General features: G+C 62.3%; 1 protein-coding gene across 1 annotated transcript in view; it reads left to right on the forward strand.

Moving 5' to 3' along the window:
- Nucleotides 1-8045: 8045 nt before the first annotated feature.
- Nucleotides 8046-20814, forward strand: part of NRXN2 (neurexin 2) — an 84746-nt gene continuing 71977 nt past the window's right edge. The window contains 3 exon segments of the mRNA XM_054697488.1: nt 8046-8514; nt 8517-8774; nt 19798-19815. Of these exon segments, the coding sequence (XP_054553463.1) occupies nt 8046-8514; nt 8517-8774; nt 19798-19815 (745 nt within the window).

Here is a 20814-nt window from a genome sequence, read left to right on the forward strand (position 1 = left end):
TGTTGTCTCCGTCCAGCTCAGCCCCCTCCTGAGTCCTGGGCAGAGGCAGGCAGTGTCTCGTGAAGCAGCCGGGGCTGGGGCAGGCTGCTTCGTGGTGCCGGGGGTGCCGGGGGAGGCTGTCCAGGCCTGAAGTGATGACATGGATTTAGGGGGTGGGTCTTGGGCCTCCAATCCTCTGGACTGCCTTGGGGGTACTGGCTGTGTGTGTGCTGGAGAGGTGGGGTGGCTGAGGATCTCCCACTCATTCCTGCCCTGCCTCTTGTCCACCTGCCCTGTGTCTGGCTATTCCTTTGGGGGGGGCAGGGAGGACCTCAGGGCTTTGCGTTCTCTCGCTTCTGCCGGAGAAGTAGACAGAGGCCGGGGAGACGGAAGGAAGGGGGCGGGAGGCGGTGGGCAGGTCTAGGTCTGTCCACCGGGAGGTCTTCTGTTTTGTGAGCGCTCCAGCCGCCCTGGTCCCTCGGTCCTTGTCTCCAGGGAGGCTGGCGGCAGCTCCTGGGCTGGGTCTTCCCCAGGGCCGGGGAGAAGGTCTGACCGGGTGTCCCTTCAGCCTGCGCGGCAGGGAGGGGTGCCGAGCCCCAACCTGCCCGCGACCCCACAGGGAGTGAGTGGGACTGACCAACAGGCAGGGCTGGCAGCCACGGGGTGGCCGGGGAGCTCTGTCCAGAGCCCAGGGCTCTCCTGCTCCCAGGGTGCCTCCATACCCGGGGCTCCTGACAGAGGGGCGCGGGTCTGGAGGGGCTGCTGGGGCCGCTCTTCCTCTAGGCTCTCCGTCTCCACCCAGGTCCACGGCTCCCTCCTGCCTGCCCTTGCCCGTGACACAGACAACCTGACACAGCCATAGGCTCCGTGGCACCCGCCCAGACACACACCTCCACAGGCACACACACCTGCATACACAATCCTCCCCCCCCCCCCCCCCCCCCCCCGCGCGCCGCCCACACGCCCCGCCCAGAGGTGCCGCCTCATTGCCTGCCTCAGAGATGCCGCCCCCCACCCTGCCCGGCACATGACACACACAGGCTGCTAGGCGCCCCCAGGCCCCCCACACCGCACCCTCAGACGTCCACAGCCCCCATCCGGCCGCCCGCCGCCGCAGGCTGACACGGCCGTCTCGGCGCGTGGAGACTCAGCGCCAGCGCGTGCCCTCCGCTGCCTGGACACGCTGCCCCCAGTACACCTCGCCAGGTCCGCCTTCCGGTCCTGGCCCTAGGCACTCCGTCCTGGGTGTTGTGTGTGCACACGTGCACTCATAGCACACGCACATGCGTGCTTACGCCCCCTCTCTACCCTGGCTCACCCCTCAGCACCTCTCTTCCCTTTCATTCACTCGCTTCTCCGCTTGCTCTCCTGTCTCAGGAAGCCCCTCCCCAAACCTCAGGCACACCCGCCCCAGCATCTACCCTGCCCAACACCCTGCTGGGTCTAGCCTGGCTGGCAGTCACTCCTGGCCTTCCTTGGGCCCTCTGGCTCCGGGTGCCGCACCCCCACGGGCCTCATCCTCGCACGTGGGGGCCCTCCCTGGCCTGGCCCTGGGGCCACGCTGTCCATTCATGCCCAGTTCCTGGGCCCAGCCCCCTTGGGGACACCCTGGCCGTGTCTCACATGCCACCCACCCTGCTGCTCCATCTGCTCACGGCGCCTGCAGGTGCGCAGACTCAACACCTCGCCGGGCACCCCGGGTTAGGTGGAGGGCTAGAGCTGACTTTCCCCTCCAGCCCCACCCACCACCCCGGCCACTGGGGCCACTCTGCTTGGATCTGCTCCTCAGTGAGCCTCAGTTACCTCATCTGTGAAATGGGGTCCTTACACCTAGCACTTGGGGTCCTGGCCGGGACTGGCTGAGCTGAGCGTGAGGACACCCTTTGTGCCGGCTCTGTGCTGAGCACCATGTGGGCTTTCTTGCATGAATGTGTCAGGCCCCTGGAGAGCCGGGGCTGCGGCAGCCACTTCCAGCATGGTAACGCCCTTCCCCAGCACACACACACCTGTCACGGATGCTCCAGGCACCTCATGCTTACGCACGGGCTGCCCCGGAAACCATCTGTCCCTCCGCATCCCTGGGGTGCGCCCACCCGGCTTAGTGTCCCCAGATGTGCACGGCACGCGGGTAGGCATAGGGTGAGCTCACCCCTCCCACCGCTTCCCTACAAGCTCCCAGGCACCTGTGCTCGGCCCCCACTCTGCCAACTCATTCCATCGCACCTCAGTCCCCAGCCCACCCATTTCCTGAGCCCCCCACACCTGGCAACAGCCTCGTCATGCACCCCTTGAGCCACGCCTCTTGCGCTCTGGCCTGCTGCTGCCCCTGCACACATGGGGACCTGCTTGGGGCCCTCAGCCTGCCTCACATCCAGTGGGTGCTTCAGGGGATCCCCCACCCCCAGCTTTCATACCCCTCCTCCCTCTCCACCTTCCCAGGCAGGAGAAGTTTCCAGCAGAGGGGAGGAGGGCCCAGGAGGTTGAACTTGAGTCCCAGCTCTGCCACTTTTTTTGGTTAAAGATTTACTTATTTATGCACACAAGAACTGGGATGTAAGCCAGAGGTGTGGGGGGTGAGAAGATTCACCAGGGAGAGTGGGGAGCAGAACAGGCAGATGTACTGAAGTACACTGCTGAGGGGAGCAGCGGGCGAGACAGGAGAGGTCTGCTGCGCCATGTGGGTAGCTCCCTGGCCGGCCGGGGATCGAACTCTTGCTGCAGTGGCTGGCAGTAGCTTGATAGCGCTACTTCAACCCCTGCACCACCAGGGAGGCCCAGCTCTGCCACTTTTAAGCACTGTGACCTTGGGGGTGGGCTTTCCTCCCAAGGGTTAGTTTCCCCATCTGCAAAACGGGACAGTGATAAGACTGCCTGGCTGGCTTCTGTCACCAGGCCCGGGCGGGAATCAAAAGTAACACGAGACAGGTGGTCTGCACACTGCAAGGTGCTGAGAGGAGCTTCTCAAGTTATTATTAACACAACAGCCACTCCGGTCTCCGTGGGGTGCCGGGGCGTTGCCTATATTAACACTAATTGTGACAACACCTATTTTACACAAGGGAAACTGTGGCCCAGAGAAGCCAAGTCACTTGCCTGAGGCCACGCAGCTAGAAAGGGGGCGAGCTGGCATTGGAACCCAGGCCCCCGTGTCAGTGTCTCTCATCATCGCTGAGGTGCTGATGAATGTGGACAAGCCTGAGGTCCCATGTTTTTTTCTGGGTCATCAGCCTGGAAGGAGGGAGCAGGAAGGGGCTTAGGGGTGGGAACTGTTCAAAGCCCACCAGTCCTGCTGAGATTTCGGGAAGTAGAGGGGAGCCTCCAAGGAACACGCATCCTGTGACCGGAAGGCACCTTGGGGCTCAAGGAGCCTGATGTCCCCCACCCATGTGATGCCAGCCCCGCTCCCAGCGCCCCTGAGCAGTCATCATCCGCTTCAGCTCACACACCTCCACTGACGGGGAACTCGCCACCCCCCCGGAGGCAGCCTACTCCACTGTTGGATGCCAGCAAGTTTTTCTTTAGCTCGAGCCAGAATCTCCCCCCATAGCACACACTTCTCCCACCTGTCCACGGGCTGCCTTCTGGGGCCACCAGAATGTGTGTAAACCCAGCTCTTCCTCTCTGGCGCCTGGGGGAGGCCCCTGCTGTCACACTCCCAGCTGGCATGAGAGGGAGCTGGTGTAAGGAGAGGAGAGCCAGAGGGAGCTGGCATTCCCGGGCTGGAGGTGTGTGCGTGTGTGTAGCTGTGGTCAGGGAGGGGGCTGAGTCATGCTTGGAGAAGCCCCCTGGCAGGGGCTCTGCCAGCATGGGCGGGGCCTGGCTCGCCCTGGAATTTGCTCTATCGGTTGGCACTGTGGTGTGGGGGCTGAGGCCTTTGGCTGGGTGGGAAGGCCCAGGTCTGGAATAGTGGGTATGGAGGGAAACATCTAGAATGGAAGGTCCGTGACCTTGGTTCCAGCCTCATTGCGCTGGGGGGCCTAGTCAGAGCTGCATGAGCTCCACGTCTCCGTCTCTCAGACCCAGGGCAGGCTCCGAGTCGGGGTCCTCTGCAGAGGGCAGCGCCCCTGTGAGGCCCAATCAGAGGAGGGTGGCATGAGCCTGACACCACCTGCCGGCCCGGGGTCAGAGAGGGTAGAAGAAAGGCCACAGACATTGGAGCCAGCTCACCTTTGCTCCCACCTGGGCAGGTGGGCTCCCTGTGCTCAGCCTGTCTCCAAGCCGAGGCTGACAAAACCACCTCCAGCTACTGGAAGATTCGATAAAACAGCGCACACGGCGTTCTGGCCGGGAGCCCGATGCACAGCAGCAGCCCAGAGGCCAGGGGTGCTGGCCTGGAGCCTGGCAGCGGGAGAGGAGGAGGGGGTGGAGACCCGAGTGAGTCTGTGGGGGGGGGGGGAGGGAGTAGGAGTGGTCCTGAGAGCTGCCTGGCCACCCCAGGCCCCTCCAGTGCCCATCACCCTGGCTTGGAGTCTACCTGTCAACAGGGGGGCAGTAGGGGGTCGACTGGCTTCAGAGTCGCCATCCAGGTGAGAGGCCAGTTCCCCAGAGGGGCAGGCCCAGGCCCACAGTGGCGGCCATGGGCAGTGCACGATGTCAGCCCGCAGTCTGGACATCCGGAGGCTGCTTGGCCAGTGTTCCTGTACCGGTGTGAGAAAAGGGGGTCTTGGGGAGCAGTGCCTGGACTCTGTGGGTGCAGGGGCTTCCACCACACCGCATGAGCTTGGGGAGGGGCCACCATCAGGTACAACTCCAAGGCACACCGCTGACTTGGGGTAGTTGTGCCAGAGCCAGGGATGGGGAGATCTGAGGCCAGGTGTTGCCTACCAGAGCTGCCCTCAGCAGCTGAGGCGGGAGAGGGCATTCTGAGGCTAGCAGGACCCCCCTGTGTCCTGGGAGCAAGGGTGGGTTGGGAAAGCTGGTTCCTGGATGGAGGGGGTTAGGGGGCAGAGGCTGAAGGGGGGAAACAGCCATGAAGAGCAGAAGGTCCTCTGGCACATGTAGGGAGGGGTGGGGGGCAGGGACCCAGGTGTCCACTTAGTTCACACTCCCCTTGGGGCTCTCTCTGCCTCAAAAGCCTGAAGCTGCCCCAAGAGTCCTCGGAGTCCCTGGAGAGGACCCAGGGAGGGCTGGGCTTCCTCCTGGCCAACCCTGCAGCCTCTGTGCGGGGGATGGGGGGGTGAGGGGGGTGAGGAAGTGGGGGGGGCTTGCTAGGGGTCACCAGCCCCTCTGGCCTGCGCAACTGCAGCGGGATTGGGGAGAATGAGTAATGATCCTTGAGGGGTTGCAGGCCCAGACCATGCCCCACCCCTCCTGGAAGCCCAGCCTTTGCCCCACCATTGCCCGCTCCAGGGCTGGGGTCATTCCCCTCCTGGACCTCCACCCATATGCCCCCTCCCTGCCCCCCAACCTAGTATCACACCTCCAGGCTCTCAGGAGCCAGGGGTCTCGCTCCCAGCATCCGGAGGTCTCCCCACCACCCTCCAGTCTGCTCCCCCCCCCATTCCTGCCGCAGGAGACGCTGCCTCCAGACTTTCTCAGCAAGAGCCCCCTGCTCTCTCCCCAGAGGGTCCCCGCCCCCAAGTGTGACCGAGACACGGGGTGGGGGTGGGGCGGGGGACCAGATCCTTTCCTGCTCCCAAGCCGGTGGGGGTGAGTAGTGGACAGAAGCACGAAATCCCATTCCCTCTGCCAGTGGAAATCGATAGCTAATTAATTCCCTCCCCAAAATAGTGTCCGCAGGTGGGGGTGGGGCCCGGGATGGAGGCAGAGAGAGGCCCGGCTGGCAGAGAGGAGACCCCAGCAGGGGAGGTCGGTGCTGTCCTTTCCGGAGGAGAGGGGGATTGGCCTTTCCTTCCCCCAAGACAGAGGGTCCCCTCCCCTGCCCTGGGGTGGGGCGGGGGTGCATGTGTGTGGGGCAAGGGCGTCATCAGGCTGGGAGCAGGTGCTGCATTTAATTTGATTGGCTAATTAGCCCGCGCATGTTAATTATCTCCATTACCCAATGAGGAGAGGCAGTGGCAAAGCTATATATAACCCCACCAGTGTTGGGGGGGCTGCTGGATAGCCTCCTCTGACTGGGAAGGGGTAGCTCTTGGAGGGACGCTGGGGCTGGACACTTAGGTCCCTGCTGCAGCCCATAGGACTGGGGGGGCAGGTGTCAGAGGAACCAGATGGAGGACCTGCAGGCTGGGCTCTGAGGTGGTTCCCCAGCACCACTGCCCGTCCCTGGAGGCCTGCTCTGCCCGTTTCCCTTCTGCACACATGTTCCTCCGACCATTCCTGCTTAACCCCCATCCTGCTCTGGCTTTTCTAGGGGGTTTCTTTCTCTCCCTCCCTTCACACCCCAGCGTCCCTCCATGTGACCATTTGGTGGCTCCCCACACCCTTCCAACCTTCTCTGCGGGTCACCCGCTCCTCTCAGCTTCCACCTCTGAGCGCCACCTGTGGCTGCCCCCCCTCCCTGGATGGGCCGGAGGTGGACAGTGTCTCAGTCCCGGTGACTGACTGTGCGACCTTGGGCGAGTCCCCAGACTTTCTCTACACGGGCTTCCCCGGTGGTTACTGGGAATAATGTGACTTTTCAGAGTGAATCAGAAAAATGACATTTGTGAAACTGCCCAGCACGCAGGGCCTTGGCAAATGCTGTTTGAATTTGGAATTTCATTTTCTCTGTCTCCTCTTCCCCTTCCTCTCGGCCAGGCCACCTTTCTCCTTGTCTCTCACTTTCTGGGTAATCCCTTTCCTTTTTCTGCCCCACCCCCTTCATCTTCCTTGCCTCTCCCTAAACTCTGGCCCCTCACTGTTTCTTTCCCAGGCTTCTCCCCACCCCCTTCCCTACCTCCCTCCCCAAAATAAAATCAATGCAATATTCAGGAGGGTTGTTGGATATAAATAATTACGACTCGGAGTTTAACGAGATGCAAATTCCCCTCCCCGGCGTGGGGTATAAATTGCTCTCTGACAGCCCGTTACAAGGGTAATCATTTCAGAAAGGCAATTTTATGCAAATGAGCCTGCCTGCCTCCTGGTGGCTCCCCCAGCCGTGGATGGGGCTGGCGGTGGGACTGAGGGGTGAAGAGAACCCAGGTATGTGGGGCCAGCCCCGAGGCTTAGGGCTGGGACCTGGAGGGGAGGGCGACCGACCCTGAGGTTCTGGAGGGAGGCATCTGCTGAGCTGTGTGGGTGGGGCCAGGCAGGGGTGACTGGTTTGTGGGGACGGGAGAGAGGGACTTCCCGCCGGGTCCTTGCAGGGCTGGGGAAGGCCTGGGCCTGGACGTCTGGGTCCCACGGGCGCCTCTTTCTTGCCCCTTCCCAGCCAGGTTACCCAGTGATACCATCGACGAATTGGCATTTAATTAATCCCAATGAATTATTTAGCAACTTCATTATCCAGCATCAGGAGCTGATGAGAGAGGGAGCGCGGGAGAGCGGGAGAGGGCTGCGGGCGCTGGTGGGGGCCGGTGGGGGCCAGCGGGCCCCGGGTCGGGTGGGTCGCCAGGTGGAGGAGTCTCTGCGTCTCCTGCCGAGGGGGCTGGCCCTGGTCCTGACCAGAGTCTGGGGGGAGGCCTCTGGTGTGGGCTCCTCCTACTGGACACCAGGGTGTTACCTGTCCACCTGTCCACATCTCAAGCAGTCATGCCCCCAGTGAGTGCGTCTCGCCCCTAGTGTGCGGCCCCAGCACCCCCGCCCCTGCCGGTGTCTCCCCTCCCGGGGGTCGTGGCGGCTGCTGTCCAGCTGTGGGCGCCCCAGGGGCGTGGGGAGCCGGTCGGGGAGGGCTGCACTCCCCCCACCGCCTCACTGACCCTTCCTTTCTTTCCCGCCCGCAGCCGCCCCTCCCCCTTCGTCCGTCGGAGCCCGCAGCGGGGGAGGGGCGCCGCCGCCGCCGGGGGAAGCCCGCGCCTGGGCCTCCGAGCGCCTCGCCCCGCGGCCGGGCCCATGGCACAGTGAGGCGGCGAGACAGCCCCGCTCGGCGCGGGGGGCGCCCCGCCCCGTGCCCGCCCCATGAGCCCGCGGCTCTGAGGCCTGCGCGGGGCCGGGGGCCGGGCGGGGCCGGGGCCGCCGACGGCATGGCGCCCGGGAGCCGCCGGGGGCCGCCCGCGCCGCTGCCGCTGCTGCTGCTGCTGCTGGCCCTGGCGGCGGGCGCGGCGGGCCTGGAGTTCGGCGGCGGCCCCGGGCAGTGGGCCCGCTACGCGCGCTGGGCGGGCGCGGCGGGCAGCGGCGAGCTCAGCTTCAGCCTGCGCACCAACGCCTCGCGCGCGCTGCTGCTCTACCTGGACGACGGCGGGGACTGCGACTTCCTGGAGCTGCTGCTGGTGGACGGGCGCCTGCGGCTGCGCTTCACGCTCTCGTGCGCGGAGCCCGCCACGCTGCAGCTGGACACGCCGGTGGCCGACGACCGCTGGCACATGGTGCTGCTGACCCGCGACGCGCGCCGCACGGCGCTGGCGGTGGACGGCGAGGCCCGCGCCGCCGAGGTGCGCTCCAAGCGGCGCGAGATGCAGGTGGCCAGCGACCTGTTCGTGGGCGGCGTGCCCCCGACGTGCGGCTCTCGGCGCTCACGCTCAGCACGGTCAAGTACGAGCCGCCCTTCCGCGGCCTCCTGGCCAACCTGAAGCTGGGCGAGCGGCCCCCCGCGCTGCTGGGCAGCCAGGGCCTGCGCGGCGTGGCCGCCGACCCGCTGTGCGCGCCCGCGCGCAACCCCTGCGCCAACGGCGGGCTCTGCACCGTGCTGGCCCCCGGCGAGGTGGGCTGCGACTGCAGCCACACGGGCTTCGGCGGCAAGTTCTGCAGCGAAGGTGAGCTCGGGCACCGGCCGGCGGGGGGGGGGGGGGGGGGGGGGGGGGGGCCGGGGCTGGGAGGGCCGGTTCCGGGGCGGCGCGCCCGGCTCGCGAGTGCACCGGCCCGCGGGCTCGCGACTCACTCGGGCCGGGAGGGGCGCGGGAGGGGCGGGCCCTGGAGCCCGTCGGCGCGCGGGTCCTGTGTGCTTCCCCGGCGGGGGGGGGGGGGGTCCCCTGAGCTGAGGTCGGGGCGCAGGAGGCTGGGGTGAGGTGCGCCCTGGAGGGAGGGGCGGCCGCCGCCGCGCTGTGTGGGCGGGGCTCTGGGGAGTGGGTGGGGCCTTGTGGGTGGGGCTGGGGGAATGTTAAGTCTGGGGGTCCTGGGAGCGAGTCCCGACGACAGCGGGTCGGGTATGGCGCGGGCTGTTCGGGGGGTGATGAGTCTGGGAGGTGGGTCCCGAAAGGGCTCGCCAAGGGCCAGGCTCTGGGCCTGCAGGGGCGGGACCTGTGAGGAAACGAGCAGGGCAGTGGGCGGGGCCTGCGGGGGATGGGCGGGGCCTGCGGGGGATGGGCGGGCCTGCGGGGGTATGGGCGGGGCCTGTGGGCCTATGGGCGGGGCCTGTGGGCCTATGGGCAGGGCCTTCGGTCGCATGGGCGGGGCCTTCGGTCGCATGGGCGGGGCCTGCGGGCGCGTGGGTCCTGGAGGCCAAGGCCTTGGCCGCTGCAGCCGGGGGTACCGCGGGCGAGACCCAGTCGGGCGCAGGGCTGGGCGCGAGGGCGGCGGGCATGAGGAGAAGGCCACGCGGTGTGGGGAGGGGAGTGGGGCCCGCCAGGCCATGACAGCGCGCCAGGGGGGCGGGAACCGGGGTTTCTCTCTCACCTTGGGCTGGCAGAGCCCCCGGAGAATGCAGGGCGCAGCAGGGAGAGGGTGGCAGAAGCTTCCAGGCGCGTGATGAGGAGGAAAAGGTTGGGTGACAGGCCAAAAAACGGCTGGGGGTCTCCCTCCGGTGAGAGACGGGGTGGAGGACTCTTAAAATCGGAGCCCAGGGCAGCCCGGCGTTTGGAAGGGAGCCGGGCGGGCGGGGCGGGGCTCGCTCGGATCTGGAATATGGACTTGCGTGTGGAGCGGGATTTGAGAGGCAGATTTAAGGGCACGAGAGGATCCACCAGCCGCCCCCTCCCCCCCCTGCAAGAGGCAATGGGGGGTGAAGCCAGGGACAAGGTCGTGGGCTGTGCCAGTTCTGGGGCAGCTGTGGTTTTGGTGGGGATGGGGAAGAGAGAGACCTGCAAGACACCTGTTGTTCTTGGTCTGCCTGGGGAGTGGGGAGGCGCCCCGTCATCTGGGGGGCGGGGCATGTGCAGCTCCTTCATCCCTGCCCTGGAGAGGCAGTTTTGGGGACAGGTGTGTGCAGACTTGCTTTCCTCTTCCCAGTACCTCTAGCAGCTGTGGGCCACTTAGGGGTGTGTGTGCATGTGTGTGTGCACGTGTGCACGCGCCCCTCCAAGAGGGCGACCCTGGGACTGCTTTGGGGGTGGGTGCCCTTGTGGCCGGGAGTGTGTGGCAGCCACCAGAGCAGCCAAGTCTGCAGGTGTGTCCCTGGCTTTGGGAAGTCCCTACTGTGCTGGTGTTTTGCTTGCGTATCTGCCGTTGTGGTGGGGAGTACACAAGGCAGGATTAGGGGTTGCTTCTGTGGGGGTGTCTGTAGGAGGCTGTGGATGCTAGCTTCAGCAATTGTGTGCATTAAGTGAATCTCACGCCTTCTCGCCTCTTCCCCAAGGAGTTCAGGTGCTCCCTAAACTGTGAAATGGTGTGTCTGGCTGCGTGTGGAGGCCCGTGAGTCTGGCAGTGGGTTTGTGATGTGTGAATGGGCTTGTTTGAATAGTTGTGTTTACAGAGCGACGTCCAGTGCCTACTAGAATGGGGAGAGCCAGTGTGAGCCGTGTGCCGGCGCCGCGTGCCGAGGCCAGGCCTGGCGAGACACCTCTACTCTGAGGAGCCTTTCCCCCCATGACCTTTAACTCCATTCTCTGTGTCCCCGGGCCCCTTCCCTGCAGGCCGACCTAGGGAAACAGGACAAAGCACTCTTCTAACTTAGCGGAGGGGACATGTCAGCCGCTGAGAGGCTACCGTACCGGCTCCTGGCTGGCGGGGTCTTAGGTGTGTGTGAGGATGGTTGTGTGTATCTTCGGGGAGGGCTGGAGGCGTCTCAGATGAATGTTTGCGTCAGCTGTGTTGGGGCTGCGGAAGGCAGCTGCAGATCTGACCCAGCGTGTGTGTGATTCATGAAGCAGAGGGAACGGGAGCTCGGAGGTGGGTGCCGGGAGCTGCTCGGGCAGGTTGCCTGTGTGCCGTGTCTGCTGAGGGCGTGGCGCTTCGTCTGCGATAAAGGGCAGGGACGTGCATCTCCATATTCCCTGCACCTAATATAGCACCTAGCAGGCACTTGGTGGGTGTTTGATAAAGATCGGTGGGGTGAATGAGAGATATTAATAAGTGTTTGAGAGAACAGAGGCTTGGGGGTGAGGCGTATGTGTATATGAACATGTGTGTGTTCTCAGGTTTCGGCGGGAGGCACGGGAGCTGTGGGTGTCTGGAGGTGACAGGCACAGCGAAGGTCCTGCTGATTCCCCTCCCCACCCGTGACCTCAGTCCCTCTCTGCCCCCTTATTTCACCGGCAGTTTTTGTAATAGCTGGTGCTCATTACGCTTCTAGTGCATTCTCCTCCAGCCCGGGAGGACAGGGACCCGGGAGGAGAGGGACGAGCTCCGATCCCTTGGGTACTGGGGCTGGGGGAAGCCTGGCTCCTGGTCTCTGAGGCGGAGCCTGGGGTTGGAGACCTCAAGTGTCCTTGGAAGTTGCAGTCACTTCATTACCATCTGCTTTGAGTGCTGCTCAACATTTTCCGAAATTGAGGACTTAGTAGAAAGTCAGTAATTCACAGCACCCCTTCTAAATAGTAGTTCTTTTCATGTCTGTTTATTGTGAAAATAGATGACTCAAAGCTACTACGAATTCAGGAAGCTTTTAGATGACTTTGATGTTCTACTTGCCGTGGTGGTGAATCAGACGCACATTAGAACAAACAGCTTCACTCTCTACACACGACATACCAATCTGCCTTCAGGTATCAGGGTGACTGGGCTCCTGGGCCCTTTGGAAGCCTCGCTGCCTCCCGGGGCTGTGGGCTCCCCCACCCCAGTGACAGAGAATTTCCATGTTAGGAAAGTGCCTTTTTCACTTGGGGAGGGGGCGTCGGCACAGGTAATTGAAGACAGAGCTAAGTGGGATTAAGGGGCCTGTGTACCCACTGCCGATCATCTGCCAGAGCTGGGACAGAGGAGACCGGATTTTGTAGCAGAGTGCCTGGGAGCTCCACCCCATGCTGCTCACCTGTGAGCTAGGACTGAAAAGTGGTCAAGGCAGGAGGGTGTGCAGGTGTGCGAGGGCCACTTTGATTAAGGGGGAGAGATCTGTGAAGCTGGCGGGCATGGGTGTGCTCGTGGGGCAATGGCTCAGGCGTTGTAGGTGTGTGGTTTTTTTTTTAAACTTTTTTTTTTTTTTAAGATTTATTTATTTATTTATACAAGCACTGGGTACAGTCAGAAGCGTGGGAGGGTGAGAGAATTCACCAGAGCCAGAACAGGGAGCAGAACAGGCAGACCGATGAAATACACTGCTGAGGGGAGCAGCGGGTGGCAGGAGAGGTCTGCGCGCCATGTGGGACCCTAGCCGGCGGCCGGGGATCGAACCGGCGCTGCAGAGGCTGTGGGCAGCTTCGCAGCCCAGCGCTCAACCGCTGCGCCACCGGGGAGGCCCTGTAGGTGTGTGTTTTGTGACGTTGTGGGTAATTTATTCAACGGGTAGTTACCAGCGCCTTCACTGTGCCGGGCCTTGTGCTGGGGGCTGAAGGGTATCAGAGATGAAGGAACAGTTCTGGGATTTGACCGTTTCATTGGGGAAGCATCTCGAAACGCCAGCCGGTGTGGGGCTGAGGGGAAATTCTGCCGCCAGACTGCAGTGACCTTGGGTTTAGCATTTCTGCCTTGATTTCCTAATCTGTAAAATGGAGATAATAGTGGTACTTGCCTTATAGAGTTGTTATGAGAATTAAAGTCACATCAAGTGCCTGGAACAGCACCTGGTGTGTAGAAAATGCTCAATAAATTTAGCAAAAGAGCAACATGAAAGGGAGGTGGCAGGGCAGTGTAGCTTAGTGGTTAAACCACAGGCTCCCGAGGCTCAGATCCGGGCTACCTCTGACTCCTCTGTGCCCCGAGCCTGTGACCTCAGCAGGACCTGACTTGCGGGCTGATGTTTCCTTCCCTGTAAAATGGGGCTAAGCCCTCCTGTTCCCCTCGCTTATTTTGGGAAGTAAACAAGTCTGGTGCTTAGTAAGTGGGAATGGTAGTTACTTTACAAGCCAAGTGCTCTTGGGTTTTGAGCAAGGGGAGAGTTTATAAGCGGGGGAGTTGGGTAGCAAGGGGCGTGCTGTTTAAGACTGACCTTGAAGGTTGATTTGTAAGCTTGGATAGGGGACGTCCCCTCAAGCAAAGGAAAAAATCGGAAGGGAGAGGGGGTGGGGTGGGGGTGGGGGAACGTGTGTCATGTTCGAGGGGACCCTGGGGATGACGGGGAAAATAGTGGGATCTGAAGCGGGAGCAGCCGTGGAAGCCAGGGCTCAGCTTTTTGACTTGACTCTGCTGGAGGCTGTGGAGAGAGCCTCGGCCCGTGGGCCACAGAAGAATTTTGGGCAGGTGTGTGGGTGCGAAGAGCTGTGCTTTGGAAGCTGGGGTGAAATGTGCTGTGGATGCTCGGGGAGGATAGCTCAGGAGAGGGCTGGAGGCCGGGGACTGGGGTTGTCTCTGGCGGTGGTGAGGAGGGGTGGGGGTGATGGTGGGGAGAGCCGGCACCCAGGCCCAGGCTGCGGCCTCGGCCTCTTGGGGCCCGTGGGGGACAGCTCAGGGAGGAAGAGGTGGAAGGATGGAGGGCCGGAAGGATGGAGTCGGGCAGGAGAGCAGGCGTGGCCGCTGCTCAGCACACGTCGCGAGTGGCGTTCGCGTGCCCCTGCCTGTGTCGTCCCAGCCGAGCTGCCCGGGTTTTTAAAAAGGTGAGACCAGGGCCTCCCCGGTGGCGCAGCGGTTGAGCGCTGGGTTGCGAAGCTGCCCGCGGCCTCTGCGGCGCCGGTTCGATCCCCGGCTGCTCCCCGGCCACCAGAGGAGGGTCCCACATGGCGCGCAGACCTCTCCTGCCGCCCGCTGCTCCCCTCAGCAGTGTACTTCGGTCCTTCTGCCTGCTCTGCTCCCCGCTCTGGCTCTGGTGAATTCTCTCACCCTCCCGTGCTTCTGACTGTACCCAGTGCTTGTATAAACAAAACAAACAAACAAATAAAGAAAGAAAGAAATAAAACATGCCTCTATTAAAAAAAAAATCTTTAAAAAAAAAAAAAAAAAAAAAAAAAGGTGAGACCAGACTTTGAGCTGAAGGCGCAGCTGTGCTGGAGGCCTGGGTGCCACGTGCGTGGAGAGGTAGTACCCGAAGCCCTGGGATCCGATGAGATGGCTGAGGAGAAGGGGGCAGACTCCAGAGAGGAGCGTGCAGTTGGGAGGAGGAGGGCGAGGTCTGGCCGCAGACTCAGAGAAGGAGCAGTTGGAACAAAAGGAGAATTGACGGCTCGGTCAGGGGAGAGCGCGGGCTCACCGCCAGGGCTCTTTTATCCCTTTTAGGCCTCATGGCCCCCGCCCCGAGTCGGAGTAGCTGGTGTCTGAGCCCTGAGCTGACCCCCGGCCCGATGCCCCCCACCTTTCCCCATGCTGCCTCCAGAAAGGAGAGCAGTCAGCTGTGTCCATTGATTACCTGTGTCTGTCCATTACCTGAAAACGTCAATTACCTGCATTTGGTTTACGGGGGGGGGGGGGGGGATGTAGGGACCCCTTTCATCAGAAACCAGTAGCCAGCACTTCCCTCAGCCACAGCGTCTCGCGTCAGCCAGTATGGCATGGGCGTGCTCCTACCTGCCGGTCAGTTGTCCCCGCGCCGAGAGCGCGCCGTGGAAATCCACCAGCCGAGTCTCGTCTTCGGGAGCCCCAGGGAGGAGCTCACCCTGGAAAGCGGGGGACTTGCCCATAAGTGAAAACACATAAGTCACCGACACTGGAAACATTTTGGGTGGAAATTTTTCTCAAGTATGTTGCCTCCGTCTCTGCCTCCCTGAGCATAATATTTGGAAAGTGACTTAACCTTTTCCGGATGACTCAGGGTGTCGTGATTCCCCTCAGGTATTGCCCGGGACTGTCACGCAGTGGTTGCTTCCTTGAGGTTCCTCCCCGCCTGAAACGGAGCCGAGCGTGGTGCGTTGGGTGTTCGATCGGCTTTTCTTAGTTTCTCCACCCCCACCCCAAGGAGGAGTTGTCAGGTAGCGACCGCATCCATCTGCCGCCTTCCCTCCCTCTCCCTGCTCGTGGACTTGGAAACCAGCCTCCCCGCTAGTTGGATTCGAGGCTCCCTATGAGAAAACAGCAGCTTTTAGCGTGTAACTGTTAAAAGTTGGTTTCGACTGCTCAGAACTTGTTCTTTCGCTCTGGTCTTCGCCACCGTCCCTGGGTGGCGTCCCTGGTCACGCGGGCAAAGCTACACCATCGATGCCTCTGCCAGGTGGGTCAGACCTGCGTGTGACGAAGCTGAGAAATGAGAGCCATATAAGCCGCAAAAACTCTGTCAGCTCCAGCATCCCGCATGTGGGGGCCTTGCTGTTTCCGGGGTTGGAAATGGCTCCCAGCAGAGCAATATGGGTCACTCAAGAGAGAGCACCCAGGGCCTCCCCTGGTGGTGCAGCGGTTGAGCGCTGGGCTGCGAAGCTGCCTGCAGCCTCTGCAGCGCCGGTTCGATCCCCAGCCACCGACGAGGGTCCCACATGGCGCGCAGACCTCTCCTGCCGTGCCCGCTGCTCCCCTCAGCAGTGTATTTCATCAGTCTGCCTGTTCTGCTCCCCGCTCTGACTCTGGTGAATTCTCTCACCCTCCCGCGCTTCTGACTGTACCCAGTGCTTGTATAAATAAATAAATAAATAAATCACTAAAAAAAAAAAAAAAAAGAGAGCGCGCACCCAGGTCAGTGCTCCCGAGGTGAACTCACCTGGCAGAATGGCTGTGAGAAGGGCTGCCTGGCTTTGAGCCGCGGCTCTTCTACGCACTGGCTGTGTGAACGTAGGCGTGTTACCCAATCCCGTTGTTCTTCAGTGTCCTACCCCATAAAATGGAGAATCTAATGTAGTGGTAAGGATGTATGGAAATCCTTGACAATGTGCCAGGCACTATTCTAGCTGATCAATAAACATGGTTACAATTATTAATCCTAGTGATCAGGGAAGGCTTCAAGGAGGAAGTGAGACTTGGCTGGATCTTGAAGGATGGCTGAGTGAGATTTGTGGAGGCCAAAAGGAAAGGGCAGGACTCCCCCTTCAGGAAAACCTCCTGCACGAGGAGTCTCGGGGTGAGTTGAGTTTATCGGGGCGGGGGTTACTGGGGAGACCAAGATGGTCGTGCTTTGTGGGAATCACCTCAGAACCCTGAAGTCAGCTTCTAGAATTCTTGACTTCAGGGCCCAGAGTGCAGCTCATTGGAAGTTTTAAAACCAGACAGATGTGGGTGCAGGTTTTGGCAGCCCCTCACCAGCTGCCTGCCCTTACTCCGTTCTTTCACTTTCGGAGCCTTGGTTGCCCCTTCTCTACCGGGGACAAACAGTAGTATCCACTGATGAGGTGGTGGCGATGTGATAAAACAATGGGCGAAGTGAGCCAGGCACACTCGAAGGACTCAGTGTGAGAGGCGTTGTCTGTCACTCATTCAGCAAACACAGGCAAGCCTTTCTCGAGCCAGGACCTGTGCAAACAACTGCAGAGATGAATACGATATTGTCCTGGCTCTGGGGTGTCTCGCCATCCAGCCAGGAAGCAGGCATGGGAACATGACTTGAAAGGGAGATCCGATCAGTGAAGTGATCACACTATGTGCACACGGACACGGGCACCAGGGTGGAACGGCCGCTGTCTGGGAGGGCCGCTCAGCACACGGACCTGGCTTCCAGGAAGGGCCAACTCTCCCGGGCAGCTGGGGGTGAGAGGAATGGGGATGCCGAAGAGCCCTTCAAGTCGAGGGGACAGTAGGGGCAGAAATGTGGCCCACTGGGAACCTGGAAGAAGTCGGGGGTGGCTGGAGCCTGGATTGTCCAGGAAAGGAGGGTGCAAGGAGGCACGTTCCAACCTGGGGCAGGCTTTCCGGAGCTCGCCCTGGAGCTGTGGGGTGGTGACGGGTGGACCATGTTGGCGGTTGGTGGACTAAGAATAGCAGGATGACAGACTCGACTGTAGAGGGAGGACACGAGGTTTATTCATGCTCTGAGGAGCGGATCTGAGGAGGGGCTGGCCTAGGGGCTGTGCTGGTGGGGATGGAGGCATGGAAGGGTTTCTAGAAGTTTCATTTAGTTTTTAGGGTCCGAGAAGGTGAAATTGATAGGACTTGGTGATGGGTGTGGAAAAAGTACAGGGCCGGTTTCAGGCGCCCACCCTGACGGGAGAATGCAGGCAGGAGAGGGAAATTAGGTCCATTTGGGTGTGTTTAGGGGAGAAGCCCCCAAGGACCCAGATGCACATCTCAGAAGCCAGGTGGGTGTACAGCTCAAGAGCACAGAAGAGAGGTGTGTAGTGGAGCTACTGGAAAGTTCGGATCATGTGCATATGCGTGTGCATGTGAGTGTTGAGGTGCAGCTGACACCGGTGCTGAGCCAGCACGGGTATGGGCAGGGAGACCAGCTGGAGGAGGCTGTTGCTGCACTGGGGTGAGGGGTGAGGATGTGGCTCTGATGATGCAGGAGTGCAGTGGACAAGGCAGAGAAATTGTGTGTCCCCGGGCAAGTTTCCTTTCCTATGCAAAGGAAACAGATAACACCTCCAGTCTGGTAGTTGGCTTTGAGGCCGGCCCCGCCCCGGCACAGGGCAGGCTGGTGGGGGAGCTCTCCCGAGTCTGGCAGAGTGGGAGGTAGGGGTAGGGGTGCGCAAGCAGTGTTGGTGGGAGCAGTGCCTTCGCTAAATGCAGGGAAACGGGCACCTTGTGGTGGGGGGTGGAGGAGAGGCTGAGGCCCTAGTGGTGGAATTTGGATGTCAGAAGCTGTCTGAGTAGTTGCTGGGTGAGCAGGTGAGGGTGGGGAGGACTCAGGACTGGCACCTGGGGAAGAGCCCAGGGCTGCAAACATAGGTTTGGGAGTCCCTGAGCCACAAAAGTGAGCTATTGCCGAGGGAGGCGGGAGGAGAGTGGAGGGTGTAGGACTGAGCCTGCAGGGGCACCGATAGCCTGATAGCCTGAGGGGGGCACAGGTGCTGAGGCAAGAGCAGCAGTGGGGGAGCCAGCCAGTCTCCAGGTGCATCTCGGAAGCCGGGAGAGGCTGCCGGCAGCTTGGCTGTGGCCTCTTGAGCACAGCCGGGCCTCGTGGGCGGCAGGCGGGTGCATTTTGAAATGGCCGCCATGTCTGCTTCTCTGGAAACCACCCGGCCTCCTTGTTTGTAAAGGTGCCGGGGAGAGGCTGGTGCTGACCCATCAAAACCCTCGTCCTGGGGCCAAAGAGACCCCACCCGAGACCCCAAGGGTTTTTGAGGCCCCGCTGCCCTCAATGCAGTGTTTCTGTTTACTTAAGACAGTCATTGTGCACACAGCTTTTAGGGGTGCAGCTGGCAGCTCTGTGTTGTAGAGAAGTATGTTTGTAACACATGGGGCTGTGTCAAGGCCTGTGTGTGTGTTTCAGTTTAGAAATAGGGGGGATCAATGGGTTGATTGAGGGGTAGGTGAGAGGCCGGCAGGAACCTGGAACTGTGTTCCTGGCCGGTGCGAGTCCCAGCTGCCGAGGGGGTGCAGGGACGTGGTGGCGTGTGCACCCCATATTATGTAGCAGATTGCTGTGCAGCTATCGATTTCGAGTGAGCCGTGGACGCGCATCGTGGGGGTGGTACAGGTGTGATAAATGAGTGTGTTTCTGGAGTAGCGCTAACCTCCCGAGCACCGAGGCGCAAAGAACAAAATGAGGCAGGAGGTAGGAGCAGCCGTGCGGTGTGTGCTGAGTGGCTGCGTGTGGTGTGAGTCCCGGGCACCTGTGTGTGTGTGCGCCCCCACTAGTCCAGGAGGCCGGGAGGTTGTGCTGCTGGGGCTTCATCCAGAGGCCCCCAGTAGGTAGGTGGGCCTGTCGGACGTTTGGAGAAGGGGCGGACTTGAGCCTGGCCTGCGTGAGGGCTGGTCGCCAGTTGAAGGAAGTGCCTGCGCCCTCTCTTCCTTCCCTCTTCTCTCTCGACACTCAGGGCAGGCCTGCAGGACAACAGTGGAGGGCTGACTGCCCTCAGGCTGGGGTGTAACCGAGGGGGGCCAGCAGGCACGTGGCCCCCCAGCCTGGGTGCATGGCCTCACCCACCAGCTAAGGCGCCTTTATCCTAGACTCAGACCCGGAGCCCAAGGGGGCCTCGAGCCAGCTCGTCCACTGCTCCCATTTTCGCAGGGGAGCGGTTGGGTGACTGGGGTGGGAGTCACACAGCCCTTGGGGGTGGGTGCTGGGTCCTGGGCAGGTGCTGGTGGCACGTGTCCTGGGTGCCTATGTGTGTCAGTGTGACACTGGGCGCCTGGCCCTGGTAATCTGGGTGCGAGCATCCCCAGCTGTCTCCGAGATACCTGGGGGGGGGCGGGGGGCAGGGAGGAGCGCAGGCACGAGCTGGGGATCTGGGCGCCTGCTGCCTTCTGGCCCTGCCTCCATTTCCCCGTGTGACCTTGAGTTGCACTTCCCTGCCTCAGACTCCTCGATGGAACACGAGGTGGGGGTCCTCTTGGCTGGTGTGACCTCGGAACGGGAGGGACTCCATGTGTCTGTCTCCACCCCAGCTGAGTCTTCCAGGGCAGGAGCCTCAAGCCCCAGCCTGGGTGGGCCTGCCACACCCCTTGGAACCCCGGCTAACGACCCTCCTTTTCTTTCTCTCCTCCTGCCTCGCCCCTTCCTGAACCTGCGGCCTGCAGAGGAGCACCCCATGGAAGGTGAGTCCCCCGTCTGGCCGCTGGGGTGGCGGGCCTGTCGCCGTGGGGCTCTGTGCGGGGGGTGTGGTTGGCCACCTCAGGGCTCCCTCCTGCCCACGCGCGGGCCCCCTGGGTGGATGTCTGGTGTCCTCTTGGCCGCCTCGCCCCACCTCTGGCCCGGCTCCTCTTTAGTGCTTTGCGGGAGAGCTGCCAGGCCCCTGCCGGCGTGGTCTGCCTCCCTCCATCCTCAGCGAGGAGCTGGGGCGGGCAGGAGGATGGGCCGGAGGCTTCTGAAGTGCTGGCGTGCGTGAGCTCACCCTGCTTTGCCCGGCCTGCCTGGGAAGCTTAGGCCAGGCTGCTGGGTGGGCCTGGGGCCGAGGATGGGACTCGGGTCTGCAGCGCAGCAGGGTCCTGGGGCCAGGCGTGTGGGTGCGGCTGAGCGCCCCGCCCCAGGGGCTGCTGGGCAGGGTGGTCGTGTCTCCCTCAGCCCGACCCAGGCCCCAGGGAGCCGGCCTCGCTGGGGGCTTCCCCGCGTGCTCCCGCCCCCTGTCTGGTTGCCTTCTCTTTCTCTGGGTCTGCCTTTGCCTCTTCTCCTCCAGGGCTCTGTCCCTGCCCTCTCTCTGTCCCTGTCCTTTCCCAGCCTCTCTTCGGGCTTCCCTCTCGTCTTGCTCCTCCCGGTGCCCTTTCTCTCTTCAGGAGGATGGGGTCAGAGAGGGGGCCTGGCGCGGCCGGTCCAGGCCGGAAGGCTGGGAGGGCCGCGAGCTCGCACAGCCGCCTTGGAGGAGGCGGGCAGCCGGCGGGTGGGGGACGGCAGGGTCCACCCCAAACCTGTCCTCTTCCAGAGCAGGGGTGGGCGGGATTGGGCAATGCCCTGGGCCTGCGCAGGCCCCGGATGCAGGTCCTGGGCAAGGGAGCAGGAAGGGCCCGAGAGTGGGGCTGGAACCCCATTTTCCTCGTGGTGCCCACGGTTTGGCTTCTCTGTCTCACTGGCGTGTCCCCCGGCCCGGCAGGCAGGTGCGT

The sequence above is a fragment of the Talpa occidentalis genome, unplaced genomic scaffold (genome assembly GCF_014898055.3).
Source record: "Talpa occidentalis isolate TD23 unplaced genomic scaffold, MPIMG_talOcc4v2.1 talOcc4.17, whole genome shotgun sequence".
Taxonomy (NCBI): Eukaryota; Metazoa; Chordata; class Mammalia; order Eulipotyphla; family Talpidae; genus Talpa; species Talpa occidentalis.